Genomic DNA, 27665 nt, shown 5'->3' on the forward strand with positions numbered 1-27665 from the left:
ATCCCTTAAACTGGCCTGGCAGCCGCAGCCAATGTATTACGGAGCTTTGGTCCAAGCAGGTGACACACAAGAGAGCAGAGAGCTCACTAAAACACCTCCACCACAGAGCCTCTCTCTGCTTTTCAGGAAAGAGAAGACCATGAAGTGAGAGAGGAGCCTGTGTTATTGGTGTTTGGAAATTACAGCCAGAATCTGTGAGGCGAGCAGCAGCAAGGCACGGATAACCGTGTTTCCAGCGCAAAGGGGCACCGCTGGCACCGCGCAATGGCCGCCAAACCCCTCGCCGGGCACCCGGCCCGGCCAAGGCCCCGTCGCCATGGTAACCCCTAGGCGACCCCCCCCCCCCGCGCCCCGGCAACGCCCCGGAGACCCCCCCTCTTCCCCTCGGCACCGCCCAATCACGCGTCCTGCCCGCTGCTCCCTGCCACCGCCCTCCTGTCGGGCTCCACGCGACTCTCCTTCCCATTGGCCCACGTGGCAGCCTCTTCTCCCGCCGCAGCCAATCAACTCCAGCCAGCGCGGCCAGGCTGAGGGGCGGGGCGGAGCGGGCCGGGGCGTGACCCGAGGTGCTATAAAGCCCCGCCGGCGGCCAGAGGCGGCCGCCACCTTGCCGGCTCGGGTACGGGAGGGCGTCTGCCATGGAGGAGTCTTTCGCGCTGCTCGTCAAGAGCCCCACGCAGCGGCACCCCGACCTGCGGCTCTGCGCCGAGCCCGCCTGGACCGTGCGGCGCCTCAAGGCCGAGCTGCGCCGCCTCATTCCCGAGGCACCGGTGAGTTCTTACCCCCCCCCCMCCCCCCBTCTAACGGCGTCGGCCCCGTGCGCGAGCCGCTTCCCGCCTCGCCCCTAACGGTCGCCGGGGGCGAGTCCGTCGCGGCTGCGGGCGCTACCCCCGGCCCGGCGGGAGCCGCCCCGGTGGGGTGACTGCGAGTCTCCGGCTGCCGAGTCGGGGGAGAGGCTCGGCGGTGCTTCCGGGGCTGCCGTCGGTTCGGCCAAGTGACGCAAGTCCTTAGCGAGATTGAGGGAGGGGGAAAAAAAGGGGGGGGGGGAAGCGTTTCCAGCACCTGCTTCTGCAAATGATCCGGGGGAGGGGGGGGTCATGCACCACATTGCATCAGTTGCCCGTTGTTTGCTGATAAATATAGACGCGAAACTTGTGTAAACTGCGCTGGAAGTTATTTTGGGAGTTAATTCGGTTTCTTGTTTAACCGCTGTTAAATATTAACTTTGCCTGATAGGGCACTGGGTGTACTTTCGAGGTGTTTACAGCATATGATTGGAAACTTTTCTACTTTTCCTGGGAGAATTTGATCTGAACTGCAGGCAAGGTCGATAAATATTACTTCTTATGCAAAAACTGTGTATCTGCAAGGTTTCCTGTTGAACAGTATCTATGAAATCTCATAAAATACCTTGGATGTAGACATTGGACTGAGAGACCTTTTTGATTTAATAGAAGCAGCATTTGAAAGCTGATTCTTGCACAGTAAAATGAGAGACCTTGAAGACAGCAGCTCAGTAGGTTTATAGCTCTGTAACAGACTTTGCAGAACTCTCTGAAATTTCAAATGCAGAAGTCCGAATTGCTTTAAGTCCCATGATCTTGCGGATTGACATCATGAAAGTTCAGTAAACATGTAGTGCTGTTCTTCGTCTCGCTTGATGGGCAGCTGGCATAAGTTCACATACAAAATGCCCTCACTGGAGGATATACGCTTTTGCCTTTTGATGACTAAGTTCAGTGGAAGCAAGCCACCTCGTCCAGCTTCTGGATGCTGCTCTAGGTTCTAACTGCATTGCATCACATGTGTGAACTTCTTTAGCGCGGCCACTTGAGATGTGACTTACTAGCATGTATGAAAGCTCTAATAAGCTATGTGAAGACTTACTTTTCCTATGGGGAAGGTGATTGCCCAGAAACAAGATTATGTTCTCACTGACTGTTTTGCAGCAGTAGGAGGATTTTAGGTGAACAGCTGCACAGATTCATCTCAAAGGGTCTAACAGTTTTATTTGATAGCTCCTTCAGCGCTGCTCAGATTAGACAGTACTGCAAACCTCTCCAAGAAGCACAGAGGCTTTTGTCAGGACTGTAAAAGAGTTGGCATGTAGCAAGTTCTTTGCTAAAGGAATGCATTTTATCCTCCTGCTGATTTAGATCTCAGTGCTAGGAATTTTGCACTTCAGTAATCAACTGTTCTAACTGTATTAGCCAAGTTCTTGCATGTGCACAATTCCCCATGCAACTTAATGTGCAAGGTACTTACAATTGCAAGCATCTGTCCATTTGGCCACAGATTGTATTAATCAATTTTATGCATAATGCAAATGTCTAATGTTTGTGTGCACTTGCCAGAGTAAGTAACCACCATACTCTGTCTTCCCTCAAAGCCTGAAGAGGACCAAAGATTGATTTACTCTGGGAAGCTACTGCTTGATCATCATTATCTGAGAGAGTTGCTGCCGAAGGTATAAAAATTCTTTTATGCTGCGCTAATATATCAAGTGAGATAAAACAATTGCTTTTTAACATGCCCTCACTTATGTTTTAGCAGGAGGAATTGCATGCTCTTCATCTGGTGTATAACCTCAAGACTCCTGCGACTGCACAAGAAACCAATGCAAAGGTAGACGTACTGACTTAACGTACTACTCTGAATCTTGAGTTTATGACTATCCGAAGAATGGAAAGTAATGGCTATTTTAAATATCACTGATGCTGTAGGGTTTTTCTTGCAGGTGTAATAACAGCATTGCTTCTGGTGGTAGTTTTGTTGGTTAGAGATGTGAAAACTATTTTGAATAAGTTCAATACAAATTGATTTATGGTTCATAAGTAAAGATTTTTATGGCATTTGCTGAGAAATATCAAAACTACAACCTAGCTGTAAAATACAGCATTTCAGTACCAGGCAAAGCCTATATCTGGTAAATTCAGTTTTGTTAAATAGTGTATAACCTGTCACATGCCTGGGTCTTTTGGACAGAAAGACTGTGCTTGTGGGCAGAAAATAGTCGTTTTAGGACAGAAAAGGACTTCGGACCCCATATCAGAGTGTGAGGAAGAAAGAAGACCGTTAGCTGAAGACTAACTGCTCTCATTAAAGACTTGGAAAGACAGCATACAGGAAGCTAAAGATAAGCATTAGTACTTGAACTGAGTACTTACTGGTGTTAAGTGCAATAGATACCAAATGGCCAAAGATGTATTTTACTTCCAAGAATGTGTTAGCGTACTTAAAAGTACGCTTATATTTTCCATTATAGACAATTTGAGTTTAGTCTGCTTAAGCTTGGAGTTTGCCAGATGTGAGCCAGCTCTGGTCTGGATGTTGTACAGATACATTAGCACAGAGAAGCTCTTGACTTAGCATCTCTATACAGCAGTTTGTGTGCAAGTATAAACACGTTATAGCTAACAAGTCGAACTGTTTTGAGTGCAGTTCTCTGTATTTTTCCAAGTGCATTTTTATAACCAGACAGGACCTGACTGTATGTGTGACAGAATTAGGAAATATAGACCTAGATATCTTGGAAGTGAAAAGGGTAAAATCAAGTCACTTTTAAGGAGCTTTAAAATGTTGATGAGTTGCTGGTGGAATGGTGATTAAGAGCAGTGCTAGTACTGTGACAGCACCTAGAGGGGAGGTGCTGCAGGACGAAGTGTATGAACTGTATAATGGTGCTTCTAAAACTGTTCAGTGTGGTGTAACCTTTTTTGCGTAAGACTTTCTTAGTGTTCTGAATAAGTCCTCACTGCTTTGTTACCCCCAGGTTAAAACTGGTCAGCCAAAAGTACTGCCAGATGCTAGTCGAGAACCTTCTGTATCCTCCTCAAATGGTGAAAGACGGAGATGCTCTTCTGACAGCCAGGCTTCAGTGGAAGCTAGTACCAGGTAAACATGCTTGTTGCATACATCAGTCAAGTTCTTAAAATGTTGTCAATCTGGGCAGACTTTTGAATACAAGCCCCTTATGTCACATGTTCGATATTAAGCCAATAGCGTATAGGCCAAGGGTGATGAGGATCTATAAGCTTTAGTGGACACTGAAGAAGCTAAAGGGAAATGCTCTGCCCTATTGGTTGAAAATCTTCCCTTTATTCATGTGGGTAAAGAGATGCTTTTGTTAAATGCCTTAAAAATATGAATGAATTTTGTTTGGGATGCACAAAATGGCAGAAGCTGTTTGAATGTGTCATGTAATAAAACAGTCTCCCAGTTTGTCCTGTGTTTATTAACAGCTGTATTATGTTTAAATTTCAAACAAGGCTTGAAACAGCTCAGCATCCCTTCCGAAGTGTGGCTTCTGGGTTCTCTGCTTACACAACTTACAGCATGCTTCAGATGTCCTGGTTTCAGCAGATTTATGCAAGACAATATTACATGCAATAGTAAGTTTTCTTTAAAAAAAAAACAAAAAAAACCTACCTGTGGAAAGTAGAAACTAATATAGGGAAATAGCTTGTGGCAGTTCTCTTTTGATGCAACTCAGTTGGGATACACTTTTTTGTACCTTATATTGCATGGTGTGGAAATACATGTGGCATGTGCCTCTAACTGTCACTTAGTGTTTGGCTCACTGTATAGGCCAGTGGTTGAGTCTTGCAATTTGCAGATTTTGAACTTTTTCCACTGGGAGGGCAGCTGTCTGCAGAGTAAATTAAATCCTGCTGATGAGCCTTATCTCTGTGCCATCTTTTTCTGGCTACTTAAAGTAGGTTATAGACCACTGACTGTAAATCCTTGTCATAGGTAGAGCCAAGGATTGTAAAAATGCTTTCTGAGCAATCTAAAGGTATTGGAAAGCTTCTACAAAGTGTTGAATTTATTTGTAAAACTGAAGGTAAAACTGTGGCATGGGTTGACTTGCTCAAGTCATCACTCAACTGTTGTCATAGGAAGAACCAGAACTTGCATCTTCTACCTTGCTGTAGTTGATAAACTTGATTTCTACTTGCATATATAATGTGACTCTAGTTTTACACTTTTAACAGATTGAGCAGTTTTTAATACCAACATCAGATGTAAAAGCATTTGATCAAGCTTTATTCTGTACTTTTCTCTGGTTTTCAGCTTGGCTTCTACTGCTGCATCTGCTGACCCATCCCGTACACAACATTCTCAGGAGATACCAGTGGCACCAGTGACATCCCCTGCTCCCCTCCCAGACCCATTTCCTGCACAAAATCAGCCTGGAAACCAGAACGTTGCTCCGCAGGTTAACCCAGCAGCCAACCAAAACCTACGAATGAATGCCCAAGGGGGTCCGCTCATGGAGGAAGAGGAGGAGGGTGGCAATCGGGATTGGTTGGACTGGCTCTACTCAGCAACACTCTTCTATGTCTTTGTCAACATCATCTATTTCTACTCCAGTGTCAGCAGATTTCTCCTCGTTATGGGTGGCACTGTTTTGATGTATCTGTAAGTGTATGATATTAATATTTAGTATTATATTTGAAAACACGTCATTGAAATATTAAGCTCTACTGTGTTGAGCTTTCTTGTATTTGAGTTTCATATGACTCTTATGCAGAAAAGTTGAAGCACTCCTTTTATCCTGGTATAACTTAGCGTTTAGCATTAAAAATATAGCTATAGCCTGCTCCTGGATTGGATGAAGAGTGGGTGATAGTGGATGGTATGTTACTTCGTCATGTTAAAGCTTATTCTGGCATAGTTGGCTTTCTTTAGAGAACTGTTTGAAATGAAAGTAGTTCAGTAAAGTCCCTGAAAACTCTTGGACACACGTGTAGGTTCAAATGTAGTAAGTAACACTTGCCTGTTTGGAAACAGTTGCATGAAGTCTGGCTGGAAGAGAATTTCATACCTTATCTGTAAGTCGTGTAGCCACATGGGTTTTTCTGCTGGGTGCTACCTCTCTGGAGAGCAGACAAAACTAAGCTGAGTACGAATGTCCTGAGTTTTCCAGTCTTCCTAGAGGAAAAACTTGGGCCATCTCTTAGATAAGGTCAATAAAGATGACAGGCCTTCAGCTGGTAGATTTGGACTCTTTTGTCTAGGAAAGATAATCTGTCCCCTCTTAAATTTTTTGACCACCAGTGAAACAAGTAATACTGGCCTTTGAATTGCTGTTGGTAGGTCTAGAAGCTGATACTGTGAAACAGTTCAAACATTCAGCTTTTCACTCTCCAAAGTCTGCGCAAAATTTAGAGAGTTATTTGCTTTATTAGTAGTCCTTACATTTTAGGATTATCACTATTAAATTCTAACTGTAAACAGTTTGCGTTTTGGGTTGCAAGGTGCAGTCGCTGCAGTGACACTGATTTCCTAAGCAGCTCTTTATGGCCTGTTGCATGTTTGTGAGACAGTGCCAGTCCTAAGTTGTTTGTTGTGCAGCTTTCTTAGGGTGAGTGCAGAGAAGTTACCCAGGGGTGTGCCTAACACTGAAAGCAAACTCCAAGCTCTCCTCGTACCTGTATCAGCATGCTCCAGCAGGCTTAGGGTCCTGATTAAGCAGCACAACCTCCAGCTTTATACCTGTTACTTTGAATTCTACCAGATCTTCAATCTTCTGCTTCTACCTCATAGTTTCTTTGTCAATAGAGAAGACTTTGAAAGTACTTCCAGTGTTTCCATGGGTCAGGGCAGACTAGATCTCAATATGTTGAACTTGCAGTTTGTAAGTCTTTGAGCAGTCAGATGTTACTTGAACTGTCCTGATGTAACAGGCAAGAGTGTTTCACCAGTATTAATAAATCTATTTGCTTTCCTAGGCATCGTGTTGGATGGCTTCCATTTAGACGAAGGCCAGTTCAGCCCTTCCCAAACAATGTTCCTCCTCAAGCTGCTGTAAACCAGGATCAGAACAATAATTTACAGGTACTGTCTTGTTTTTAAACCATGAATATGAAATCCTGTGAAGCTTTATTTTCAGTTTGCTAACTGCAGGTAGTAGCAAAAAGGAAAATTCTAAATTTTTGTCAGAAGCTATTTTCCATGGTGGAATAATCGCCAGCCTACTTTTTCCTTTGGCATGGTCAATTCCTGTTCTACAAAATATTTCAGGCTGCAGGTTATCTTGTAGTTTCTGTCTGTTAGTATGTCCTCACAGTGTTGTGGTTTTTTATGGAACTGAAAGTCTTTGTCATCTAATGGGAATTTATTTCTGTTTTAGAGTGTAATCCTGGTATTCATCATAAATATGCAACTCTGGCATTTTATGCCACAAAAGTCTTGATTAGAAGAAGGTACCTTTGTAGCAGAACTCGTAGGCTCATCAGATTTTTCATGCAACTGGGGAGAAGGCAGGTGTTTGCAGTAGGTAGGGGTAGGTTCATACCTGTTTCAGTAAGACTAGTCTTGCCGCAAGCTGAACAGATTCTGTAACTGAAGACAATGTTTAGTCTGATCTAGTGACAGGATTTACTTGAATGTATAAGCAGTCTGAGTGTTTCACTTCATGTTGACTTTTTTGGTTCATGTTGGTGAATGTTATTTAAAGATGATTGTAAATGTATAAACAGTTCACTTGTTTTGGTCTTGTGTGTGTCACTGTTTTCTTGCTGTAGGTATTTGTCCTAAACAGTGTTCTTGAACATATAGCCTGAGTAAACCAGCAACAATAGTGTGCAGTTTGCTCTTCCAGCTGTGTGGTTGTTCAGGGATGATATTTTGGTACAGAAGTATGCCTTTCATATTCTGAAAGAGTAACAATAACAAGATAAAATCAGGTGTCAAACTGCATTTTTCTAAAAGGCTACTCATTTACTAAATATCCTTTATTTCAGCAGGAAGAAAATGCAGGCGGAGTAGATGAGCCAGGGGCATCTTCTGAGGAGGGACAAGTTTTACTGGAATACCAGCAGGCCAACCCTTCATTTATGAGCACAGCATGGCTTTTTTTCAAGACTTTCTTTGCATCCCTCCTTCCGGAAGGGCCTGGAGCAGTCCGCAACTGATTTGACACTGGTCTACTTGTCTGAAGCTTCAGCAAGTTTTAATCTACCTGATTAAATCAGCTCCAAAACATGAGTGAAAATGGATGACGTTTCCTCTGGCTTGCATTGACCAAGCAAACAAAGCTGCAAGAAGCCTTAAGTCGTTACGGCATAGAGACTGAGATGTGCTGTGCTTGTCTTCATTCCAAAGAACTTCATTCTGTAGTGTAATAGGTACCTATGTAGAAGCTTGGTATTGTAAACCTGTGCAATAATGCACAGGCTCTAGGCAGGTGTGTACAGAAATGTAAGAGAAGCACAGTGCTTCTTCCAGTGCAATGTGATTCCTGTTGGAATGTTTCAAACGCTATTTAAATTACACTGAGTGTAGTATCTCCAAACGATAAATTGCTAGATATGCATTAGCAGAATTTTTAGGAAAGATTTATTGTTAAATTGCTTCAATAATAGTGCTTAATTTTAATTTTTTTCCTGTGTAAATATTTTCCTATGAAAGACATACAGTGCAATTTCCTTGTTTGACAAAGCAGGGAAAGGGAAGACAGTGACCTCTTGATAAGCAATTATCTATGGGTCAGCTGAGTTACAGGTTAAATTTCAGGTTGTCAAATTCAGATACTTTAAAATCAAGGTATAACTTTTCTACTCCCAAATCATGGGAGAAAAGTAAATGCATTCAATTCTAGATATCCAGAATTTATTTAATATGGACTTTTTTCACTGCTCTTGGTTATAAAGTTAATAGTCAAGTTCTGTATTCACCTTAGATGTATTTTCACTCCAGAGCAATTTTTAGTAGTTTCTTCATTGTGTTGCCTTTCATTTCTAATACAGTTAAGGCCTTCAATAAAACTTGCATGCATTTATATCTGTACTTGTATGCACTCAACAACAATCTGGAGATTACCTGTGCAAAGTGCAGGCTGTGATCTTGAATTGTTTGGTTTTTTAGTGGAAAAATGGATAGATAAGTTGCATCATGAGGTGAAAAGGATGCTTGCAAATATTTAAACCCTGCCCCTTACCTAAATATATTCTTCAGTGACCTTTAGTATTTTAAGTGTCTTGGGTGGCTTTCCATGAGCAAACAATTTGTGTAGGCACAAAGGTCATGGACACTCTTGAAGCAAGGAATTCTGCAGACATTTGGAAAGCTGGAATTCGGTCCCTTTGGTGCAGTGTGACTTTTGTTGGCTTTGCAATGCATTACCTTGGCTCAGGGATTAAATTATCTTCGAGCATGCTGTGTCTAGGGACAATAGTCATGAAACTCAGACCACTTTTCCTCAGTGCTGCTTGCTGATAGATGGCAAAACTGCTAAGATTAAAATGTTGTCAGTGCTAACATGCATGAGTTTGTGTACAATCAATTTTAACTGCTTAATCTGTAATGCCTGATCTTGCCATTTCAGGTTAGACTGACATTAAAGATGGTTAGTCAATGTTACCTGCTGCAGCAAGTTTTTTTAATGATAACTCATTGTTCAGAGCCAACAGTTCCTGTTTCTGAACCTCTTGCCAAGAAGTACTTTTTTACCATGTTTTCAATTTGCTGGAAATTGGTTTTGGGAGGAGGGGAAGGGGGGCATGGGAGGGAAGGCAGGCAAGGTGATAAAATTTAGCAATAGTCTTCTGTAAATACTTTGAAGTAGTTCCAGAGGTAGTGAATTTTGTTGCTTAAGCAGAACGTACCTAGAGTGAGCAAGCCTTAGAGGATGCTCTGAGGTTGTCCTCTCTCCCTTCTTGCCCCAGCCCTGGTGAGCCCACCTGTGCTCAGCATGGCATTTTGAGGATGATGGATTTCTCTTACAGGGTTGGTCTACTCATAATTTGTGTGTGTCAGAGTGCCTAAATCAACTGAGATGCCTTGGCCCTGGTCTCAAGAGGGTGTTTCTTGGCAATAAGAAACTGTTTTTTAGTAGTTTAGGTAACAAGAATCAATTGCTGGATTACTTGCTGTGAAACATCTCTATCTGAAGAGTTATCAGAGGTGTAGGAGTAAAAGAGCAGTCCCATTTTTGAGTTTTTTTATAACTGAAGCCATGCAAAACTGGGCAGATTGGTCCAAAACTGGCTGGAAAAAACTACCTGGAAGGATGGAATGGCCTTTGAGTGTATTTTTTTAATGACTTAGTGAAATGTATGCATTTGTTTGCCATTGGGGAGGAGGGAAACTGATGACTGCAGGTAGGCAGAGTGCTGGACAAATTGCATCAAAGTAAGCACTACATAGCTTAACAAACTGCTGCACCCAGACAAGAACACCGGTGGCCAAAGAGCAAAATGGGAGCGTCTGCCCGATGGGTGTGCAGCTCAGTGATCCGGACTGAATGAGTCCGGCTGCCTGGGTGTGTTGTAGCTCTAATTGGTGTTACTCTGCTCTAATCAGCTTTAAGCCCTCAGCTTCTGTGGCAGTTGGCACTGCTCTTAATGTTACGGCTGAGCTAGAAAGCCCTAAAGCAAGCGGGGATGATGGAGGTGTGGAAACATGGCTGGGGTGAGATGATGGAAGGAGCTGAGGCTGCTTAGCTTGGAGAAAGAGCAGTGGAAATATTCAAATATGTAAATACTGAAAAGGGGATGACCTGCATGTCAGCTGTGGGCAAGGCAATTGGCACAAGCCTTAAATTAGTCAAGGGAATTGAGGTTAGACATTAGGAAAAAGTGAACATTGGTGACTTCCAGTGTGAGAAGTTTTCAGGGAACAGAATAAACAATAGCAAGGAATAACGTGATCCTCTGCTGGGACAGCAGAAGCAGGCAGGTGACTTCTTGAGGCCCTTCCTAAATGCAGTTTTCTGCAACTTTGGGGTTATGGGTTTAAGAAGCCAGAAAGGGAGAATGGTTTGGCTTGGGGCACAACATTTAAACTGAGTGATCCAGCTCCTATGTTACATCTTCATGCTTGTCATTTGAGTGCTACTGCAACTAATGTGTTTGTTCAGACATCGGTGTGCTGTCCAGTTCATCCCTCAAACCAACCTGGTTGTGGAGGTGGTGACTGGCCACAGGGTGGCAAAGCGAGCAGTGGAATACAACCAGCCTCTCTGCTGCGTTGTCTTCTGAAAGCCTCTGGCTGCTTCCCCTGATTGTGAGCAGATCCTTGTCCTTGCTGGCAAACAGCTCAAGAGAGAAATGTATGGTCTGCCTTATCTCAGGCTTTTTTTCTTCTCACCGTAGATACATCTAAAAGATTGTTTATTTGAAGAGTTGTTGAGGTGCTGTTTATCACCATGGATTTCTTCTGTCCTTAACTCTCAGAACATAAATAAAATGAGACTGAGGTTGCTGTTCAGCACAGACTTTGGAAGGGCCTAATTTCCCCTTCTTCCCCAGAGTCATTTTGCCTGTGCACATGCATTGTTCTCCCCTTGGTCCTCTGCAGCTGGGGACATCGGAACAGCTGTGCACTTCTGCAGCAAAGGGTTGCAACCTCTCTTTATTCTTTCACCTTGTGATTGCAATCCATTCGTAGCTGTTTGGTACATGAGAGGACAGAGTGGGATTTGCAGAGCTGTTATCTTCAGACTTGAGACTCTTGCTAGTGTTTAATTTTGTCTGAATATCAAATTAAATGCTATCCTGAAGGCAAAATACTAGGCCTGCTCTATGGCCAGCATCACAAGCTTGTGGTGAAGAGCTGGAGGTTGGTTAATTCTCAGCTGCCTGCCAAGGAGCACTGGGCAAATGCTAGCTGCTGGAAGATGTTTCTCCTATGCACGCCTTGTGCTGGTTCCCTCACTGGCATGTGCTGCCTAGCAAAGGAACCACCCGGAGCTTCTTGTGTCAGCAGCAAAAGTTGTATTTGATGCTTTTTCAGTCTGGGTTTGGCAGTGCAGTCAGTGCTGCATAGACACAACTGGCTGCTCTTCTACTGGGCTTTCAGCAGTTTCACCTGTGAAAACCCTAGGCTCACCTGGGGCTGTGTGTGCGCCAGCTATTTTGGGTCTTTGGTGATGCTGGGAGGGAAGATGTTAGTTTGGTTTCAGGGGAAGTTTGTGAAAAACATACTTGAGACTTCTTTCCCTTGTTCAAAAAGCCATGGATTATTTGCCTCCTATGTGATAGTTTATTACCTTTTAAAACCTTATGATTGTAAACAAGAGTTTGTGAATTTATTTGCTGCCTAATATGAAAACCTGTCATGGTCACAACTTCAAGCTGTGACCATAACTGTGAAATAACTTTTTTTCGAAGCTGAGTCTCTTTTCATCCAAAGACTCCTGCTGCTGGAGCCTTAAAACACAACAGCGGACAACATGAGACTTAATTGCAGTCTCTGAGGGACAAAGCTGGACATTTGACAAGTGGGTTCCTGCATCAGCTTGGGATTTACCAGGGCCTCTTCCTGCTGAGCTGCCAGATCAGGGCGAGACAGCGGCAGCTGGGTTTGGGCTAGCTGCGAAGCTGGCTTGCCTTCCTGTGATCCCCGGGTAAGTCATTTTGATGTGTGTGTTGGGCAGTATGAGTCCAGATGGGTTTACTAGGAGGATGAGGGGAGTGTGCTTCTTCCCCATCCTCCAGCATTGCTACTGCTGTCTCCTCTGCTCCTGCAAGCAGGGCGATCCCATGCCCTCATTAGTACGAACATCTTGCAAGATGCTGAGATGGGGCAGTAGGTGTACGCTTGCTTTAAATTTTTCTTCAGTTAGGCTGGTGTGGAGGGAGCTGAGCCTGCAGATCACCTTCATGTCAGTGCTGTAGGCACCAGCAAACAATTGCTTTCTTTAGCTGGTGGGTCTGCTGTGCTGGCAGGGAGCGCAGTGCCGTTGTTCCTGCAAGGCCAGGGCCCAGCATCCCAAATTCGTGCTGTGCCACATCTAGCAAAAGCTCTCAGGCTTTTCAGCACCTGGGCCAAACTCCCCTGTGACATCCCTGCTGACACCTGTCTCTAGCTGGTGGGTTGGAGTGACCCCAGACAGGGTCTATTCAGTGTGTGAGAAGGTTGCTGCAGCCCCTCTTGGTGCTGCTGGCTGTGCTTGGTACGGGGTGCTCTTCCCTCTCCTCACCGGTTCAGGGACTATGAGAGGGCCTGGAGGTGATGCCAGAGCCCATCTCGCTGACAGAGCAGGACGTGGCCCTGCTACCTGGAAGGCTACCTCAGGAAGCAGCTGCAGGATAACACTGAAGGTTTGGGTCAGTGTAGAGCAAAGATTAATGGCACCACCAAGAACCTCTGCTCTGGATACTGTGGGGAAAAACAACCCCAGTCACTGATGGCAGAGTCTGGCCCCCAGCAAGGTGGTGAGCACGTATATGTGTGCACGTGTGGCCTTCACGCAAAGCCTTGCACAGCAAATACTTATCGAAAGCTCTTCCACCATCCCCTTTCTGAGCACTGCACAGCAGGCTGGAAATCAATCTTTCTTTGGATTTTTAAATGGCAAAATAACATCATTTCCTTGCTCAGTGTCCCCGCGCCACCCTCTCATGGGTCCCCATGTGCCTATGCCTCATTCAGTGCAGTGGAGAAGCTGCTTGCAAGCTTAACTGTGTTACTTTTCAGCCAAAAAAGGCAAGGAGGCCAGGGAGGCATGTGCCCTGCCTCCTGCTAGTCTGCCCCGACTTGTGCTGACAGCAGGAGGGCTGGCTGCTGCGTCCCTCCTGTCGTAGCCTCCTCCGGCTGGTTACTCCAGGGCAGGGATGCTCCCTGCACCTCTGCATTCCAGATGCTTTTGCTGTTGTAGTCGGAAAATTGCTGGCTTTCCTGTTCCTGCTGGAGGTCAATGCCCGCTAGTCCCCTCTCCTTCCTTGCTCTTCCAGCTCGGGCTGTCTGCTAGAGGAAGCATCTGAAGCGGTGAAGGAGCATGGGAGCTGCAAAAGCGCTGGATGGTGCCTGCAGCAGTGCGCTGGATATGCTCCTCGCTCTTCTGCCCTTACCGAACCTTGGGCACCAGTGCCGGGTGCCCCCATATCAAAGCTAGGCCTTCCCCAGGCCTCAGCCACTGCTCTAACAGCCCTCCTCTGCCTTTTGACTGTGGAAGGATTGGACGTGTGAGAGGGGTGAGCTGAAGGATAGAAACCAAAGCCAGCAGAAGACTTGTGTTCCTTAAAGCCCATTTCATTTATATGCTTAAGAGGAGCAGGAACTCAGCTCCCTTTGTAACAGCCCGGGGTAACGACACATTTGTGCCCTTTGCAGCTTCTCCGTGAAGATGTTTCCCCTCTCCAGGTGTCGGTGGCTCCCTGCCAGGGCAGCAAGGATGCCGTGGGGGACACCGCGGTGGCTTCAGGCGGCTTCGTAGGAGCTGGCGCAGCTGGGATGGATGGACACTTCGAGTGCACGTTGTGTGCTGCTTTCTTCACTTACGTTTCCAACATGGGGCCATTGATTCATAACGTGGGATCGGCCAGCCCGGTACCACTCGCAGCAGGGAGTCTGTCCTGAGCCCCTGCGCTGTTCCCCTGGCGAAGTTTGGAGGAAGGCTCCGGCCGCTCGGTTTCTCTTGGCGGGTCAGCGACCGCGAGTGCCTCCCGCCGGGGTACCCGAGGACATTCACTTTCTCAACTCGGGAAGAAAACAATGCAGCAGGGCGGGGGCTGCCGGATGATGGGGCTCCCTGGAGGAAGCATGCTCGCCCGGCGCAGGGCAAACACCGAGCTCCAGCGAGCCCAGGCTTGGGGAGGGCAAGAAGCGGGCTGGGGAGAGGAGGGAGGCCGGTGCCCTGCCTTGCTCGGCAGGCTCACCGCACTCAGGCGGTTGAGCAGGCTCCTGCAGCAGCATGAAGATCTCGCCTTTTCCTCTCCCTTGGTTGCGGTGGTGAATTGGCTCGTGGGTCCCTCCGGGAGCCTCGTTGCTGAAATAACCCGGGTCCTGCTTGTCCTGGAGCTTGTTTTGTGATGGGACCCGGGGTGTGCGGGGCAGGTGTGCCCAAGCAGTGGATTTGAACTTGGGTTTCTAGCATTTCCTAAATAGCAGCTGAGGGCGGGTGCGTGAAAAGCTCTGGCTTGGAAGCTTCTTCCCCATCTGGAAGGTGGGAAACTGGGCGATGGGTCCCCAAAATAGCCACTGTCAAGTGGAGAGGCTGGGAGCATCCCAGGGTGGTGGGAGCAATCGTCTTGTGGTCACGGTGCTCTCCAGGGAGGTGGGAGATGTGGGGTCACAGGGCAGCAGCTGGAGGGTCTCCCGGGCCCCTCTTCCTGCGAGAGTGCCTCAGTTTCCCTGCCGTGTGCCCAAAAGCAGGGGAGGGGGTAATAGTTAATAAAGCAGGCTGGGACCTTTAAACAGGGCTTTGCAGAGAAGTTGCTGCAAGAAAACGTGAGCATCCCTATAACATATGGAAATTTCCGTGCTAAGAGCAGATGGTGAACTGGCTGTGGGCAAAGCTCAAGGCCGCTCCCGCAAATTTTTCCCCCTCCAATCTCTGCACCCATCTTCTCCATCAGCGCTGATGCAGCTACCCCCATGTTAGAGCAGCCTTGGCAGGAGACCTACGTCCTGCAGCCAAGCACCTGCTGTGGGAGGAAGGCAGCGTGTGACTTGAAGAGGGTTAAGGAAACTATAAGAAGATTAGGAAACTTGTGATGAGTTTTGATGACTAGAGGAAGCAGGTCATGTCCTGCTTTGAATGAGCTCTGCTTGGAGGTATGAAAGCAGCCTTTGCCAGGGCCAAGGATCAGTCGATCTTGTCCGTGCTCTCTGCTCCAGCCAAGGATGCTTCGGGCTGGCACGATGAGGCTGGGGACCTTCGGGATCTTGCTAGCGCTTGTCCACGCATCAGCAGCCTGTGAGTTCGGGCCGTTCCCTTACAGCGTCACGGGGATCGTCTGCAGGATGACGAAGCCCGCGGCATTGCTGTGTAAGTCCCTGCTATACTGGGCTGGCTTTCCCCCCTCCCCAACAGGAGATATTAGTGATGGAAGATCATCCAGGTGAGGATGTTCCTTGCTTCCTGCAGCTCTCGGGGAACTGTTTTTCTAGAGAGATGTATTAACATCTGCCTGGGAACACAGGTTAAACCATGGGCACCCGTATGACCTGAATAGCCACAGCTCCTGAAAGGAGCTAGAAAACCGTACCCAACGCTTGCCCTTAGACAAGCGTTTAGCGAAGCTGCTGCTCCTGGGGGCTGGAGTGATGGAAGAACTAGCGCAAGCAAGAAAGTGTTCAATTCCTTGCTGTAGTCTCACCTCCAGGCATTGGTCTGTGGAAGCAGAGAAGCAGTGTTTATCCCCTGCCTGCAGGTTTTTTTACAAGGGTTTGGGGCTCTGTGGTGGTGGGGGAATAACTAGCACTTCTGCAAAGAGTGAGCAAAAATGGCTCTGTCCCATCCCCTTGGCCAACAGTACATGCAGAGAAGCACGCTGGGCCAAATGGAGAGTGGTATTTCTCGAAGAAAATGTTCCTGTACAAAGCTCATCCTCTGCCTGAGACGTGCCCAAAGTTGAGGCTGGAATGGGCAGAATAACTTCAGTGCAATGGGTACAGAAACCTCAGTTTCAGAGGTTTATCTTTAGAGGACCAACAGCTGACTGCAGTATGGGTGATTTTCAGGTTCTCATTTCCCTGGCTCTCTTTCCAGAGAGAGGACAAACGATGTTACTTAGTGCTGTCAGGCACCATCAGATCTGATAAGTCCAAGATCTCCTTGGAGTCTGATTGCTCCTGCTCTCAGCATCGTTCAGCTTATTGGGAGTCTGCTATAGCAGAGCAATGGGGTAAAGTCAACAGCTTGTGCAGTGTAAAGACAAGCACAGCCTGGACCTTTCCAAAATCTGCCCCTAAAGCACAGGTTGGGTGTGGGAAAGCTGAGCTTGACTTGGGAACAGCTTATTTGTGACTGTCAAGCCATGTACAGTGCTGTCCCCAGCTGCCATCAGCTGCTAAAGTTATGACTTTTTTTCTATTTACTGTGAAGTTACTTCTAGTGCTCCCTTAAGCCTGATGGTTAGGAGGTACCTTTGATAAAGCTCTTTCATAGTGCTTTAATACAGCGTGTGGACCTAACTTTATAACTAGGAAAGACTGCAGTTTATCTTTGCCCTTTTCTTCCGCGTGCAGTGAACCAGGAAACGGCACAGGTCATTCAAGCAGCGTTCAGAAATGCCAAATTCCCAAATATCACCGGCGAAAGGTCCGTGCGGTTCCTCGGCAAGGTGGCCTACAGGCTGACAAAGTGAGTATCGCTGCATGCTTCTGGCTCCTTTCTGCGCCATGGGAGGTGCAGGCTGACGGAGGGGATCAGAAACTTGCCTGGGAGGAAGCTTTGATGCAGTAACTCCTGCTTAAAGCAAAGGGCAAGCGCTGGCCTGGACCAGGGCAAACACCCTTTCCAACCTATGCCGTTCAGACAAATAACTTGCATTGCAAGACTTAGTCTGTGCTTTTTGGACAAATGATCTGCATTTTAGGATTTAGGCTGCATACATGTTATTTAGGAGCTGTTCCTCTTCTGTGGGGAGACAGTAAAGGCAACATAGTAGAGGAGACCTCTGAAAATCACGATGGAAAGCTCTGTCCATCGGGGCTGTGAGGAGCTTTCTCAGCTTTCCTGGTGGCCCGTTCGCCGATAGATGGTGCCAGTGGCTTACTCAGTGCAAAGATGGGACACAGTCTGGGACTGACAAAACCATCCTTTACAGCACGATTTCACTTGTAAACATTCTGTGACAAACGAGGCTGCATTTTGCTGTGTTGCTAACTGGATCATTATTAGGAGAAAACATATATAGTGAGATGAATACAGTGATGCAAATGCAGGAGAAGTTTCCTACTGAAAAAGAGCACTGCAATAAAACCTGGCTTTTTCCAAAGCACATTGCTCTGCACATATTTCAGGATGTTTAAAGCAATCCCTGTGCTTGTATCGAAACATCGCAGGAGAGGAGAGGACCTTGGTTTGTGGGGAGCAGGGCACGAGGTTGAGTGAAAGCAGCCTTGCCGTTGTGTTTAGCCCCTTTAATTTGCAAAGCCTCCTGAGCACTTTCCAGGGGAGGCACAGGCTGCTTTAGAAATGCTACGTGCTTGAGAACGAACACGTCTTCCACGATTGGGGGCCCTGCACCGAGCACAGCCATGGGTTGGGAACACACCAGGTTTTTGTTCTTTCCAGCATCCAGGTCGACAACTTGTCCATTGAGCAGAGTGATGTGGAGCTCAAGGAAAATGATGCCATTGACATTGCCATTAAAAACGTGACAGCCGTCTTCAAAGGGACCCTGAACTACGGCTATGCTGGGGCCTGGTTGTAAGTACCCAGGAACCTCCTGCTTGCTCCGCTGCTCCTGTACTGAACTGCAGGTTCCCTCTCCGCTGGCTTTTAGCAAGGGCAGAGTTACTTAAAATCTTGCATCATTCAGGCTCTATGTAGCAGTGCTACTTAGTCTCCTTGGGTCTCTTATTGCTTTTGGTTGCATGAGGAGGCGAGAAGGGCAAAACCTGCAGTTGGCTTTCTCCCACTGCCTTCGTTGCTTCTCCCTGACTTTCTCCTGCTCATCTCCTGCCTGATGCTGCCCTCCCAGAGCCGGCTGATGGGGATGGAGGAGACTGCGGTGGGTTTGTGGCAGAGCTCTTCCCTCCAGGAGAGCTGCGTCCTGGTGACCCCGAAGTCCACCGCCCTTCAGAATTACCACCAGAAAGAAACAGGTTGTGGGGGCAACAGTCCCCCGCACTTTTTTGTCCAAGGGAAAAGGTCTGAGTGCAAAAAAAGGGCTTAATGCTCCCATTTTCCTAAGTGCTGCTATAGCGGTGGTTTGCAATGCTTTGAAGCCAGAGGTTTTGTGGCAGGTTGCAGCACACTGGTGTTTTGTACCCCACCGTGCAAAGACTTCTGCAAACAGTGTTATAAAATCCAGCCCATTGCTGGTGTCCGGTCAGGGAGAACCTGCTCCTGTCACGGATGTGTGATTGCTGAACTTTTTCTGTTCTTCCATTACAGTTTGCAACTTTTTCATTCAGTCGATTTTGAAATCGAGTCTTCAATTGATCTCCAGATAAATGTTAAACTGAGTAAGTAAGAGCTGGGGATTGCTAGCTGCTAGGTCCTTTGTGTGTGGGCTTCCTCCAAGGCAGCAGGACATGTCGTAGCCGGGAGCAGGGAACCCTGCGCTGGCTCCGCTCTCCTCTGCAGAGATCAGACGGCATCCAGAGACTCTGCTGCCCTGCGCTCTTCCATGCACACGGGGCAAGAGACAACCTGGCCCTTGAAGAGCTAATAGCTTTAACAGACCAAGCAAAGGAGGCTGCTACAAATCATTTCAGCAAGATAATGCCAATTTACACGAAGAACTGCCCGGACTTCTGTCCTACCTTCAGGATCAGCTTTTATCTCTTTCAGGGCAGGATGACTTGAAAAAAACATGGGCATTTCTCAAAAGAGTGAGCTAAATGAGGGCTGTGTTGCTGGAGGTGTGAACATCCTTACAGTCTGCTTGTTCACCTATCTCCGGGTCAGGCCCGAGACATGCTATGGCAAATGAAGCATCTTCCTTGGGAAGGTCAATAGCTCACGGCTTAGACCAGAGGGGGACAGAGGCAAGTGGCACTCCTCCACCCTCCCTAATGGGATCAGAGGGAGGTTTATTCTGTTTGCCTCCAAACATGCTTTCCAGGCTCTGGGAAGCCCCCGGTGGGATAGTAGCACGAAGCTCTCAATGACAGTATATTACAATTTCCAAACTCTTTGCAATGTGACTTAATTCTCTACCCGTTCTGGCTCATGGGCTGTACACTACTGTCCAGATTTTCCAGGTGACTTTAAGGCACAACCAAGTCCCTGATGGTAGCAGCTAGTGAAGCTGAGAGGTATCTGAAGCATGGAGAGAGGTGCCCTGTAAGTGAGCTTTGCTGGACGCAGCGTGCTGCAAGCAGAAACTCTGCGTCCAGGTGTAAGGCAGTCCTGCCTGCCCCGACTTTGTAGTGTCCTGAGTCTTTCGGAAACCTTCACTGGCACTTGTGGTTCTGTGCCAAGCACAGTGCTCCAGAAATGAGCTCCTTTCCAAACGTAAGCGTTTGGTGCTCCCAGTGTCCTTCATACGGCTCGGTGGTGAAACCCCCACGCAGGGAGCCCCAGCTGGCCCTCTCCAGTGAAGCCCTGCTCCATCTCCATGGTTCTTGCTAAGTGAGCTCATCCTCCTCATCTCAGTAGCGAGTTGGCTGTCATTGTTTGCTTTTTTTTCTTTTTCTGTCCTGTGCAGTGTGCCAGGAGGACCAGGTGGCTGCCGATGCCTCGGACTGCTACCTGACTTTCCACAAACTGACGCTTCACCTCCAGCGAGACAAGGAGTGAGTCTGTTCCCCTCCAATTTTAGGGCTTAGCTTGCAGAGCTGCAAGGCGGTGGGGTCCCAAGCGCTCTGGCCCGAGTGTTGCCCATCGCGGGCTCTGCTGGGTGTCTCTCTGACCACACTCCATGTCTTGCACAGGCCGGGCTGGCTGAAGCAGCTCTTCACAAATTTCATCGCCTTTACTTTGAAGCTTGTTCTCAAGAGCAAGGTAAGATCAATTGCCACCTGCAGACGAAGCAAAGGTTGGTTTGTATGCTGCTAGCTCCTCCGTGCTCTGCTCATGTATGTCCACAAGATAGCAGCAATGCATTTTTGTGTTTGTAAAAAACACTACAAGTGAAAAGAATCCACAAACCCTGCCCCCAGCTTGGACGAGCTGGGAGGTTATGCTGATGCTGCGATCTCCAGCTCTGGCTTCAGACTGACAACTCCAGCAGATCTCCCCACATGGCCCAGCTCTGTTTCTCCTGCCTGAAGACCCTCTCCTTGGCGCATGTGACACCAGTGGAGGTGGCCACCTCCCTGTTCCTCAGTTGTGCCAATTCCCAGGACAACCTTGTGGCCCAAACCTTCCTCCACCAGGAGTGGGATTCAGAGGGTCAGGTTGTGCTGGAGCACAGCACCAGTGTGATGGCGTGCATCCAACTTGCAGCTGGGTCTCCTGGCAGCAGATCAACAGGGAGAAGATCTTAAGCTCTCCTGAAGCAGGTCATTAAATGAAATCAGTGGCATTATGCCAATGTGAGATTGTCACTTGTGAGACTGAGCAGAGCCCAGATATTGGCATGGCACAACCCCAAATCCCCCCCCCCAACCCCCYCCACACACCCCTTCTGTTTTTCTCTTCTTTCCTCTTGTAGGTTTGCGAGGAAATCAATTTTCTTGCCCAGGTGCTGGCAAATTTTATACAGGACTTAGCAGGTAAATATTCTTGATTTTCTGCTTTCCTTTTCTACATGCAGCTTATAACACTTTAGCCAGACACCAGCAGGGCAGTAACCGTATCCATCAAAAAAGTCCTTTGAAAACATGTCTGGGATCCCAAGTCCTGAGACAGCAGCAAAAGACACCTTAGCAATTTTACGCTTTGAAACGTGTGCTTCAGGTTGATTTTCAAGAGTGACTGCACTGATTGAAAGACATGTTTCAGTTCATAAGGTATTTCTCCTTCGTTAGTTGGTGACCAGAGGTGCAGGATAGCTGCAGAAAGAATGACGTTTGTTAGCCTGAACTTGAGCGTGCAGTGAAGCATTAGGGCTAAAATATTGAAAAGCATCTGTATCTGCCTGCCAAAGATTTTTTCCACAGTTCCCAGTCCCAAATGTTAGGGAAAAGGAGAGGAATGTAAAACTAAGAGTAAGTATCCCTATTTCCCAGTGGGGAAACTGAGTCACAGTGAGCAGTGGCAAGGTCAAGACTAGCACTCAAATGTCCTGGACCTCCCAGTCCCATGCTTCTGCATGCTCCTTTTATAATTGCTGGGTCACCTTCGTTAGTGCTCTGCAGCAAGTCTTAAAATTGAATTTTGCAAGCTCTCCTTACAATCATATTTCAGGTGCGGGGTTTTTTTTTGTTTGCTTTCTTCCTGCAGCAAATTTTGTCCGAGATGAGGATATCAGACTTGATATCTCCCTTGCATCAGTTCCTTTAATAAAAGCAAATTATCTAGAATCTCATCACAAGGTAAAGTAACCCAGGCTGCTCAGAGACCAAAGGTTTTCTGCCCACAATGTTTATTGGGAAGACTGGGAAGGGCTGGCTCCTTGCCGACATGGTGCGTGTCTGCACCCAGCCAAAGGTAAGTCTGCAACATGGGCAGCCGAGCCTGGCTGAGCTGTCCGATCCCAGCCTTTTGACCAGCTGAGCAGCTTGCTCTCTGCTCTGAATCTAGCCAGCCAGCCCTTTGCCCTGAAGTGACAAGCAGAAAGTCCAAGTATGGATGTTTTGTCCCATCTCCTTAATACTTGTCGTTGTCAACACACTTGCTCTCCTTCAAAGGGCCTTGTCCAGTACAAGAACTACTCTGATGTCTTCAGTGACTCTCTTTTCTCCCCATCTCTGCTGTCTGAATCCCGAATGCTCTACTTCTGGCTGTCCGAACATATCCTCAACTCTCTGGCTTCAGCGGCTTTCTTAGATGAGCGCCTGACATTGACCATTGTAGGGGAGAAGTTGCAGGTGACTATTTGAGGGGTGGTTCCTTCCCTACCAGTATATTACATGGTATATTGTGGAGAGGACAAAAATTCTCTAAATACTGTTTTTTTGTGAGAGCTGCTTTCTGTAGAAGATAGAAATCTGTAGTCAGAAACTATGTGTGAGCCTGGTCAGAAAATTGATACCATCTTAGCAAATATGTGCAACCAGGTAATTTTGGGTCAAAATGGCTTGATAGTAATATCAGGCCAAAATAGTTGTTCCTTTGAGTCCCAGAGTATATGGGAGAACAAAGGAGAGTTTATTGTGTGGCTGACAACTGCCAGCTGTTCCTGGAAGTGGGAATTTGGATGGCTTGGTCCCACACGGTTTTCAGAGCATGTAGTGCATCTCTTCAGAGTGGTGTGTCAGTCATGGGGAGTGATGCTTACTTTCTATCTAAATAGATGAACTTCTCTGGCCTAGGGGACAAATGTCAGAGAAGGTGGGCTGGTCTATTATACTCTCTGACTTGGTTATCCTTAGCGAGATAATGTCAGCTGATAGAAAATTTGTCTACTGAGTTGTGAAGTAACCCAATTTTTCTGTGAGAGTGCTGAGGCAGAAAGGAGGTGAGCTCAGGAGGAATCCAGCTGTGCCTCTGAAGTGGCTGCAGGCCACACATTCATGTTCTGGTCCGCCCAACCTGGATTCACACTAACCCTGACCACCTCTTTTGTTTTTCTAAAATCTGTTTCTGGTTTGTTTCTGAAGGCGCTGTTCGAAATCGAAGACACAGCGGCTCAGCGGAGGACAGTGCAGATGGTAACTTTTGATCCTGTTCAAAGCTCTTTCTGTTGAACAAGGAACCTCTCAAGCTGATTCTGTTGCATTGTAACATCTCATGTCCTTCCCTTGCCATCTCAAGAGTCTGGAGCGGTAAAACCTGCTTCAGCCCAGGGGCTGATGGAGGAACCGCTGTGCTTTGCAGGGAGGATTTCTCCAGCCTCTGTGCAGGCACAGCTTCCCTGAAGCCCAGCTAGGCTATTGGGCCTGGGAGAACTGGAGGAATTGGGTGCTACAAAGGGGATGCAGTTGCATGGCAAGTTGGCATGAAACTGAGATGTGATATGGCAAAAGCCTGACTCCTCTGTTGCTCTTTATTTGAACTAGATTTTTCAAGGCGCCTCCTACAATGATTCTGTGGCCAAGGTGTGGAGTCTCGCCCGTCCCCATATCTCTCTCCAGCCTGAAGGGACAGTGGTGAAGTCTTTGGTAGCTGTGGAGATCAGCGTCTTTCCCCCAGGAAAAGAGTCCCTGATGGCTCTGTATATGGAGAAGGTCAGTTCTTGCTTCTCCTGACTGCAAAAATCTTGGAACAGGCTCTGTCCTGAGTCTAGACCACTCCTGGTGCTCAGGGACATTAATGGCTGGAAGCCTTTGGAAAAGGGCATGGCTGCTGAGCTATGGGAAGTGGAGAATGCCAGATCCTTTTAATGCTCCCATCTCTTTCCCTGACATTTGGGGCTGGGAATGATGATAGATGTAGAGCCAACAAGGTCACTCTATTAGGCCAGTATATCACTGGTGTGCAAGGTGGTAACTGCAAAACCAGAAAGCTCTGGTGAGCCTCTATGAACCTGCCTCAATACAGACAAGGTGAAACTCCTTTAACTGCAGTATTTTAGGAGAGAACGGAAACACTGAGGGAATGTATTAATTTGGAAAACTTTGTGTTCACAAATTCTAGCTCAGACCTCCACTTAGAGGGTGGTTGTCTCTGAAATGAAGATATAGCTCTAAAGAGAGACTCAAAATATAACCTCTTCTTCTGTGTATCCTGTATAAAAGTTCTTCATTGGTTTATCCAAAACCAAGGATTTTGCTTTATACTGAATCTAAGAAGGTAGCAAAAAGAAATGCCAACAGCCTTGCTGTGGTGAGTAACCTCACGAGAAGGCAGTATGTTTATCCAGCCCTGCAATGATGAGCTGGTGTAGGCACTAAGCACTGCACGAAAGCAAATCATTGCCTGGGGGTAGACTGGAAGTTTCAATCTCCTGCGTGGCTGTTATCAAGAACAGTCCCTCCTGTTCTCTGCAGGTATCACAATGAGATGAGTTAGCAGGGTATTTGGGGGAAACAGGCATAGCTGTTTTTTGTGCTCTAGGTGATATCTTGAGACAACTTTGAGTAGGACTGCGGAAGACCCTAACTAGAGGTCCCTAAAATGGCAGTTCTCAGGATGTGGTCTGCTCCTGGCCTGCCAGATCTCTGGTGGTGACCTGCAGTTGGATAACAGAATGTTCCTTTTTAACAAACATTTGCATACAGATAAAAAGGAGGAAATGAGCACAAACGGCCAGAACTCAGAGATTGGCTTCTTTTTTTAATTTGGCTATAAATAACAACAGTGTGGCAAGACTGCCTGTGGTAGCACTGGCAACCCTGGGGGTAGACTTTCCCCAACCAATTTGATGACCCTTCAGCTTGAGATGGACATTGTGAAACAGTACCCTAAGTAACCACTTCTTTCCTTACACAGGACTCAGTAAAATGGCAAAACATCCGTTCTGTGCAGTGTGGCAAGGATGGTCTGGGGAACTTCTAAAGCTTTCTTTCAGTATTGAAACCTCAGAGTGGATACTTATATACAGTGCTTCTCAGATTAAGCTAGTGTCCAGTGACCCATAGGCAGAGGCTGTGGACATCAGGGAGCATTTGTTGCATGCAAATGCAGAAGGAAAATGTTGTCCTCCCCTGGCGATATCTGGAGGTGCAGCCAGAGAGATGTTGAACATTGGGTCATGGCAAATAAACCAGAATTTCCAAATGTAAATCCCTGCTATAAGGCAAGGTGGAGCTAAACTATGCTACATCTGAACTATGCTGTTCATTTCTGTGCAGGAAATCACTGTCACTATCCAAGCTGCCTATGTGGAAAAGAAACTAATTTTGCACCCCTTGGACTCCAGGTTGGTACTGGGGTCTCTTGAGCATTTCACTGCCCCTTTTAGCCCATGTTTGAGAGCAGCAGGGAGAAGAAGATTTCTACAGCCCTTACTGTCCTGCTTTTCCCCCCCCCCTTTTCCTTCTCTTCAGGATACAGTTTAAAGCCTTTAAATGCATGGCTGATCCAAGCGGGGTAAGTCCTTAACATGCATTCTCTAGGCCATTCGTTATTAAAATATGTCTGTAAAACCTTTTTGTATGATTTTTCTGGCTTTCAGAATGACCAATCCATAAGAAACTTCCTGCAGAAAATGATCTCAGTCACTGGCATCCCAGAAGTGATTTCAAGTGAGTTTTCCCTTTACGGAAGTGCCAAAGTACTCAATGAAGTGTCTAACAGCAGATCTCCTAATCCTAAGCACTGAAAAAACCACAGCAATAACCCTTACAGCTAAGGGGAATCTCACATCACTGGTGGGAATTTCTGCTAGATTCACTTGGGAAATGGGAAGCCTTTGTAAATGGTTGGGACAAGGGGAGCGAGTTTCCCATCGGGCCGAAGGTCATGGGGCGTTGGGGTACAATTAGCTTTTGGCAGCGGGCAGATGGGTCACAGTACATGGGGAACGTCAAGCCACGAAGGCCATACTTGTAACTGGATAGTTTTATCGATTCCGTAGGGATCGAACCTACTTTAACTTCACTGATGAACAGCAAAGGGCTTCATCTGTTTGAAATCAGAAGCCCTGAGATCATCACAAGAAAGGTAGGCAGAGTTCAAAAATACCTGGTTTTCAAAGCCTTTGTTGGAAGTGCGGTATAAGTTAATATAACACTTTTTTTTCTCCTCACCCTTCTTAGGGATACTTAATTGTACAACTTGACTTTAGCTTCCCGGATCATTTGCTGCTTGATTTTCTTGAGAAAACATTATAGACCTGATCTCTTCATAAAGGAGTGTGGGAACTCCTGTGCAAACAGAAAGATGGTGTGGGAACCAACTGAAAGCCAAGCTGATTTAGATCAGCTTCCAGCAGTTCCCAGACATTAAAAGTGATGCTGAATTTTCTTTTCTTTTCTGGAGAAATGCTCCAGTTTCCGTGCAACTGTATCTCCACTGAGCCTTTCCTCTGCAAAGATGCCATTGTCCACATCTCTACACAGTCTCCTGTTTCAGGCTCTTGATAGGACTTGTGTGCTTAGGAGTGAGGGCTGAATTTGTGGAGTCTGTGGGCTCTGGGTCAGCACTCATGGGCGCCAACAAGAAGGCTTTGCCCGGTGTCTGGCATCTCTGTTGCCACAGTTTGGAAACGTAGCACCTTTTTGTTCTGAACCTGCCTTTTGTTTCCGGCAAGAGTCTCACTGAGATGTAGCAAGAGGCTCCTGACCTTGATGGACTTAAGCAACTCGAATAACATTACCAAACTCCAAGTAAGCTCAGAAGCAGCGATGTCGAAAGACCCAAGTATTGCAGAAGAAAGTGAAGGGTATGTAAATTAGCAGGGCTGTATAAGAATGGAGAGATCTCATGTCCTCGGTACTTTCTTTACAGAGACTGAAACACTGCGTAGAGCTCTAGGTGCATTTTTACATTCGTGTTGTTGGGATGCTGGGAGCAAACTTAAGCAATAAAAATGATAAGGAAGAAATTATAAGAGAAACTATATCTACCCAGTCAGCAAGTTTTTGTTCCTTCCTACTACAATGCATTAACTTATCTGAAGCAGTGCAGTTATTTTCCTGTACCAATTTTTGCTCCCCTTCCCCCTTTTTTTTTAAATTAAACTCTTCATGGGGAAGAAAACTAAAGCACCAGACCTGCGTTTAAGGATTTTATGACTGTACCATAATAAAGGCAGAGCACGATGTTATCATCCCCTGCGAAGCAATGTGTTGGAGTTGGGCTCCCCCGAGGAGCTCTGCGAGCCTGCTGCCCTAGGCGTGGGGGGCTGCGTCCCCCGCGTGGCCGTGGGTGCCCTCCTGGTGGGATCGAACCAGGGCGCTGTCGCCTCAGCAGCAGAGGCCCCACGGCTCCCCGGCCCTTCCTCGCTCCGCGCAACGGTCGGGTTTGAGGTTGCTTCAGGGGCCACGGGGCGACGTCGCGCTGGGATGCGCGGTGGCCTCGAAGAACCCCCCGCCTCGGGGGCCGCCTTTCCCCCCTGCCTTCCCGCCTTCCCCCCCCGCCACCTGCCCGCCGGCCGCCCTCGCTGCTCGCTTGGAGCCCCCGACCCTGCCGCACGAGGCAGCTCTCCCGCCCTGGCTGCCGCTGTGCCCGCTGAGAGGGGGCGAAATGGCGCCCGGCGGGGCAGGGCCCTCGCGTCCCTCCTGCGTGCTGGGGCGGCAGGTGCCCAGAAACGCCGCGCGGGGGGGCCCCGCTCTCCTCAGCGGTGCCAGGGACGGCGGCGGCGGCGCCCCCTGGCGCCCCGCGGCGGCCG

General features: G+C 47.4%; 2 protein-coding genes across 5 annotated transcripts; both read left to right on the forward strand.

Annotated features, from left to right (window-relative positions):
* The first annotated feature begins 585 nt into the window (after nt 1-585).
* HERPUD1 (homocysteine inducible ER protein with ubiquitin like domain 1) lies at nt 586-9366 on the forward strand. Of its 4 annotated transcripts, none has more exons than XM_026064322.1 (8): nt 586-770; nt 2390-2467; nt 2554-2625; nt 3773-3894; nt 4269-4391; nt 5074-5421; nt 6735-6840; nt 7752-9366. In XM_026064322.1, exons 1-8 carry the CDS (start codon nt 639-641, stop codon nt 7917-7919), a joined length of 1149 nt encoding a protein of 382 aa, XP_025920107.1. In that variant the 5' UTR covers nt 586-638; the 3' UTR covers nt 7920-9366. The 4 variants fall into 4 exon arrangements, with proteins under 4 accessions (XP_025920107.1, XP_025920089.1, XP_025920100.1 ...); XM_026064304.1 differs by having other exon boundaries at nt 587-770; nt 2551-2625; XM_026064315.1 differs by having other exon boundaries at nt 587-770; nt 7749-9366.
* Nucleotides 9367-15366: 6000 nt separating this feature from the next.
* CETP (cholesteryl ester transfer protein) lies at nt 15367-26236 on the forward strand. Its single transcript, XM_026064256.1, has 16 exons — nt 15367-15718; nt 16921-17035; nt 17972-18106; nt 18797-18867; nt 20055-20142; nt 20281-20350; nt 21003-21063; nt 21734-21825; nt 22141-22320; nt 23053-23103; nt 23452-23619; nt 25186-25253; nt 25381-25423; nt 25509-25578; nt 25911-25996; nt 26092-26236. Exons 1-16 carry the CDS (start codon nt 15574-15576, stop codon nt 26164-26166), a joined length of 1518 nt encoding a protein of 505 aa, XP_025920041.1. The 5' UTR covers nt 15367-15573; the 3' UTR covers nt 26167-26236.
* The last annotated feature ends 1429 nt before the right edge of the window (nt 26237-27665 follow it).

This window comes from Apteryx rowi, unplaced genomic scaffold, assembly GCF_003343035.1.
Source record: "Apteryx rowi isolate R43461 unplaced genomic scaffold, aptRow1 scaffold_1014, whole genome shotgun sequence".
In the NCBI taxonomy this organism is placed as follows: domain Eukaryota; kingdom Metazoa; phylum Chordata; class Aves; order Apterygiformes; family Apterygidae; genus Apteryx; species Apteryx rowi.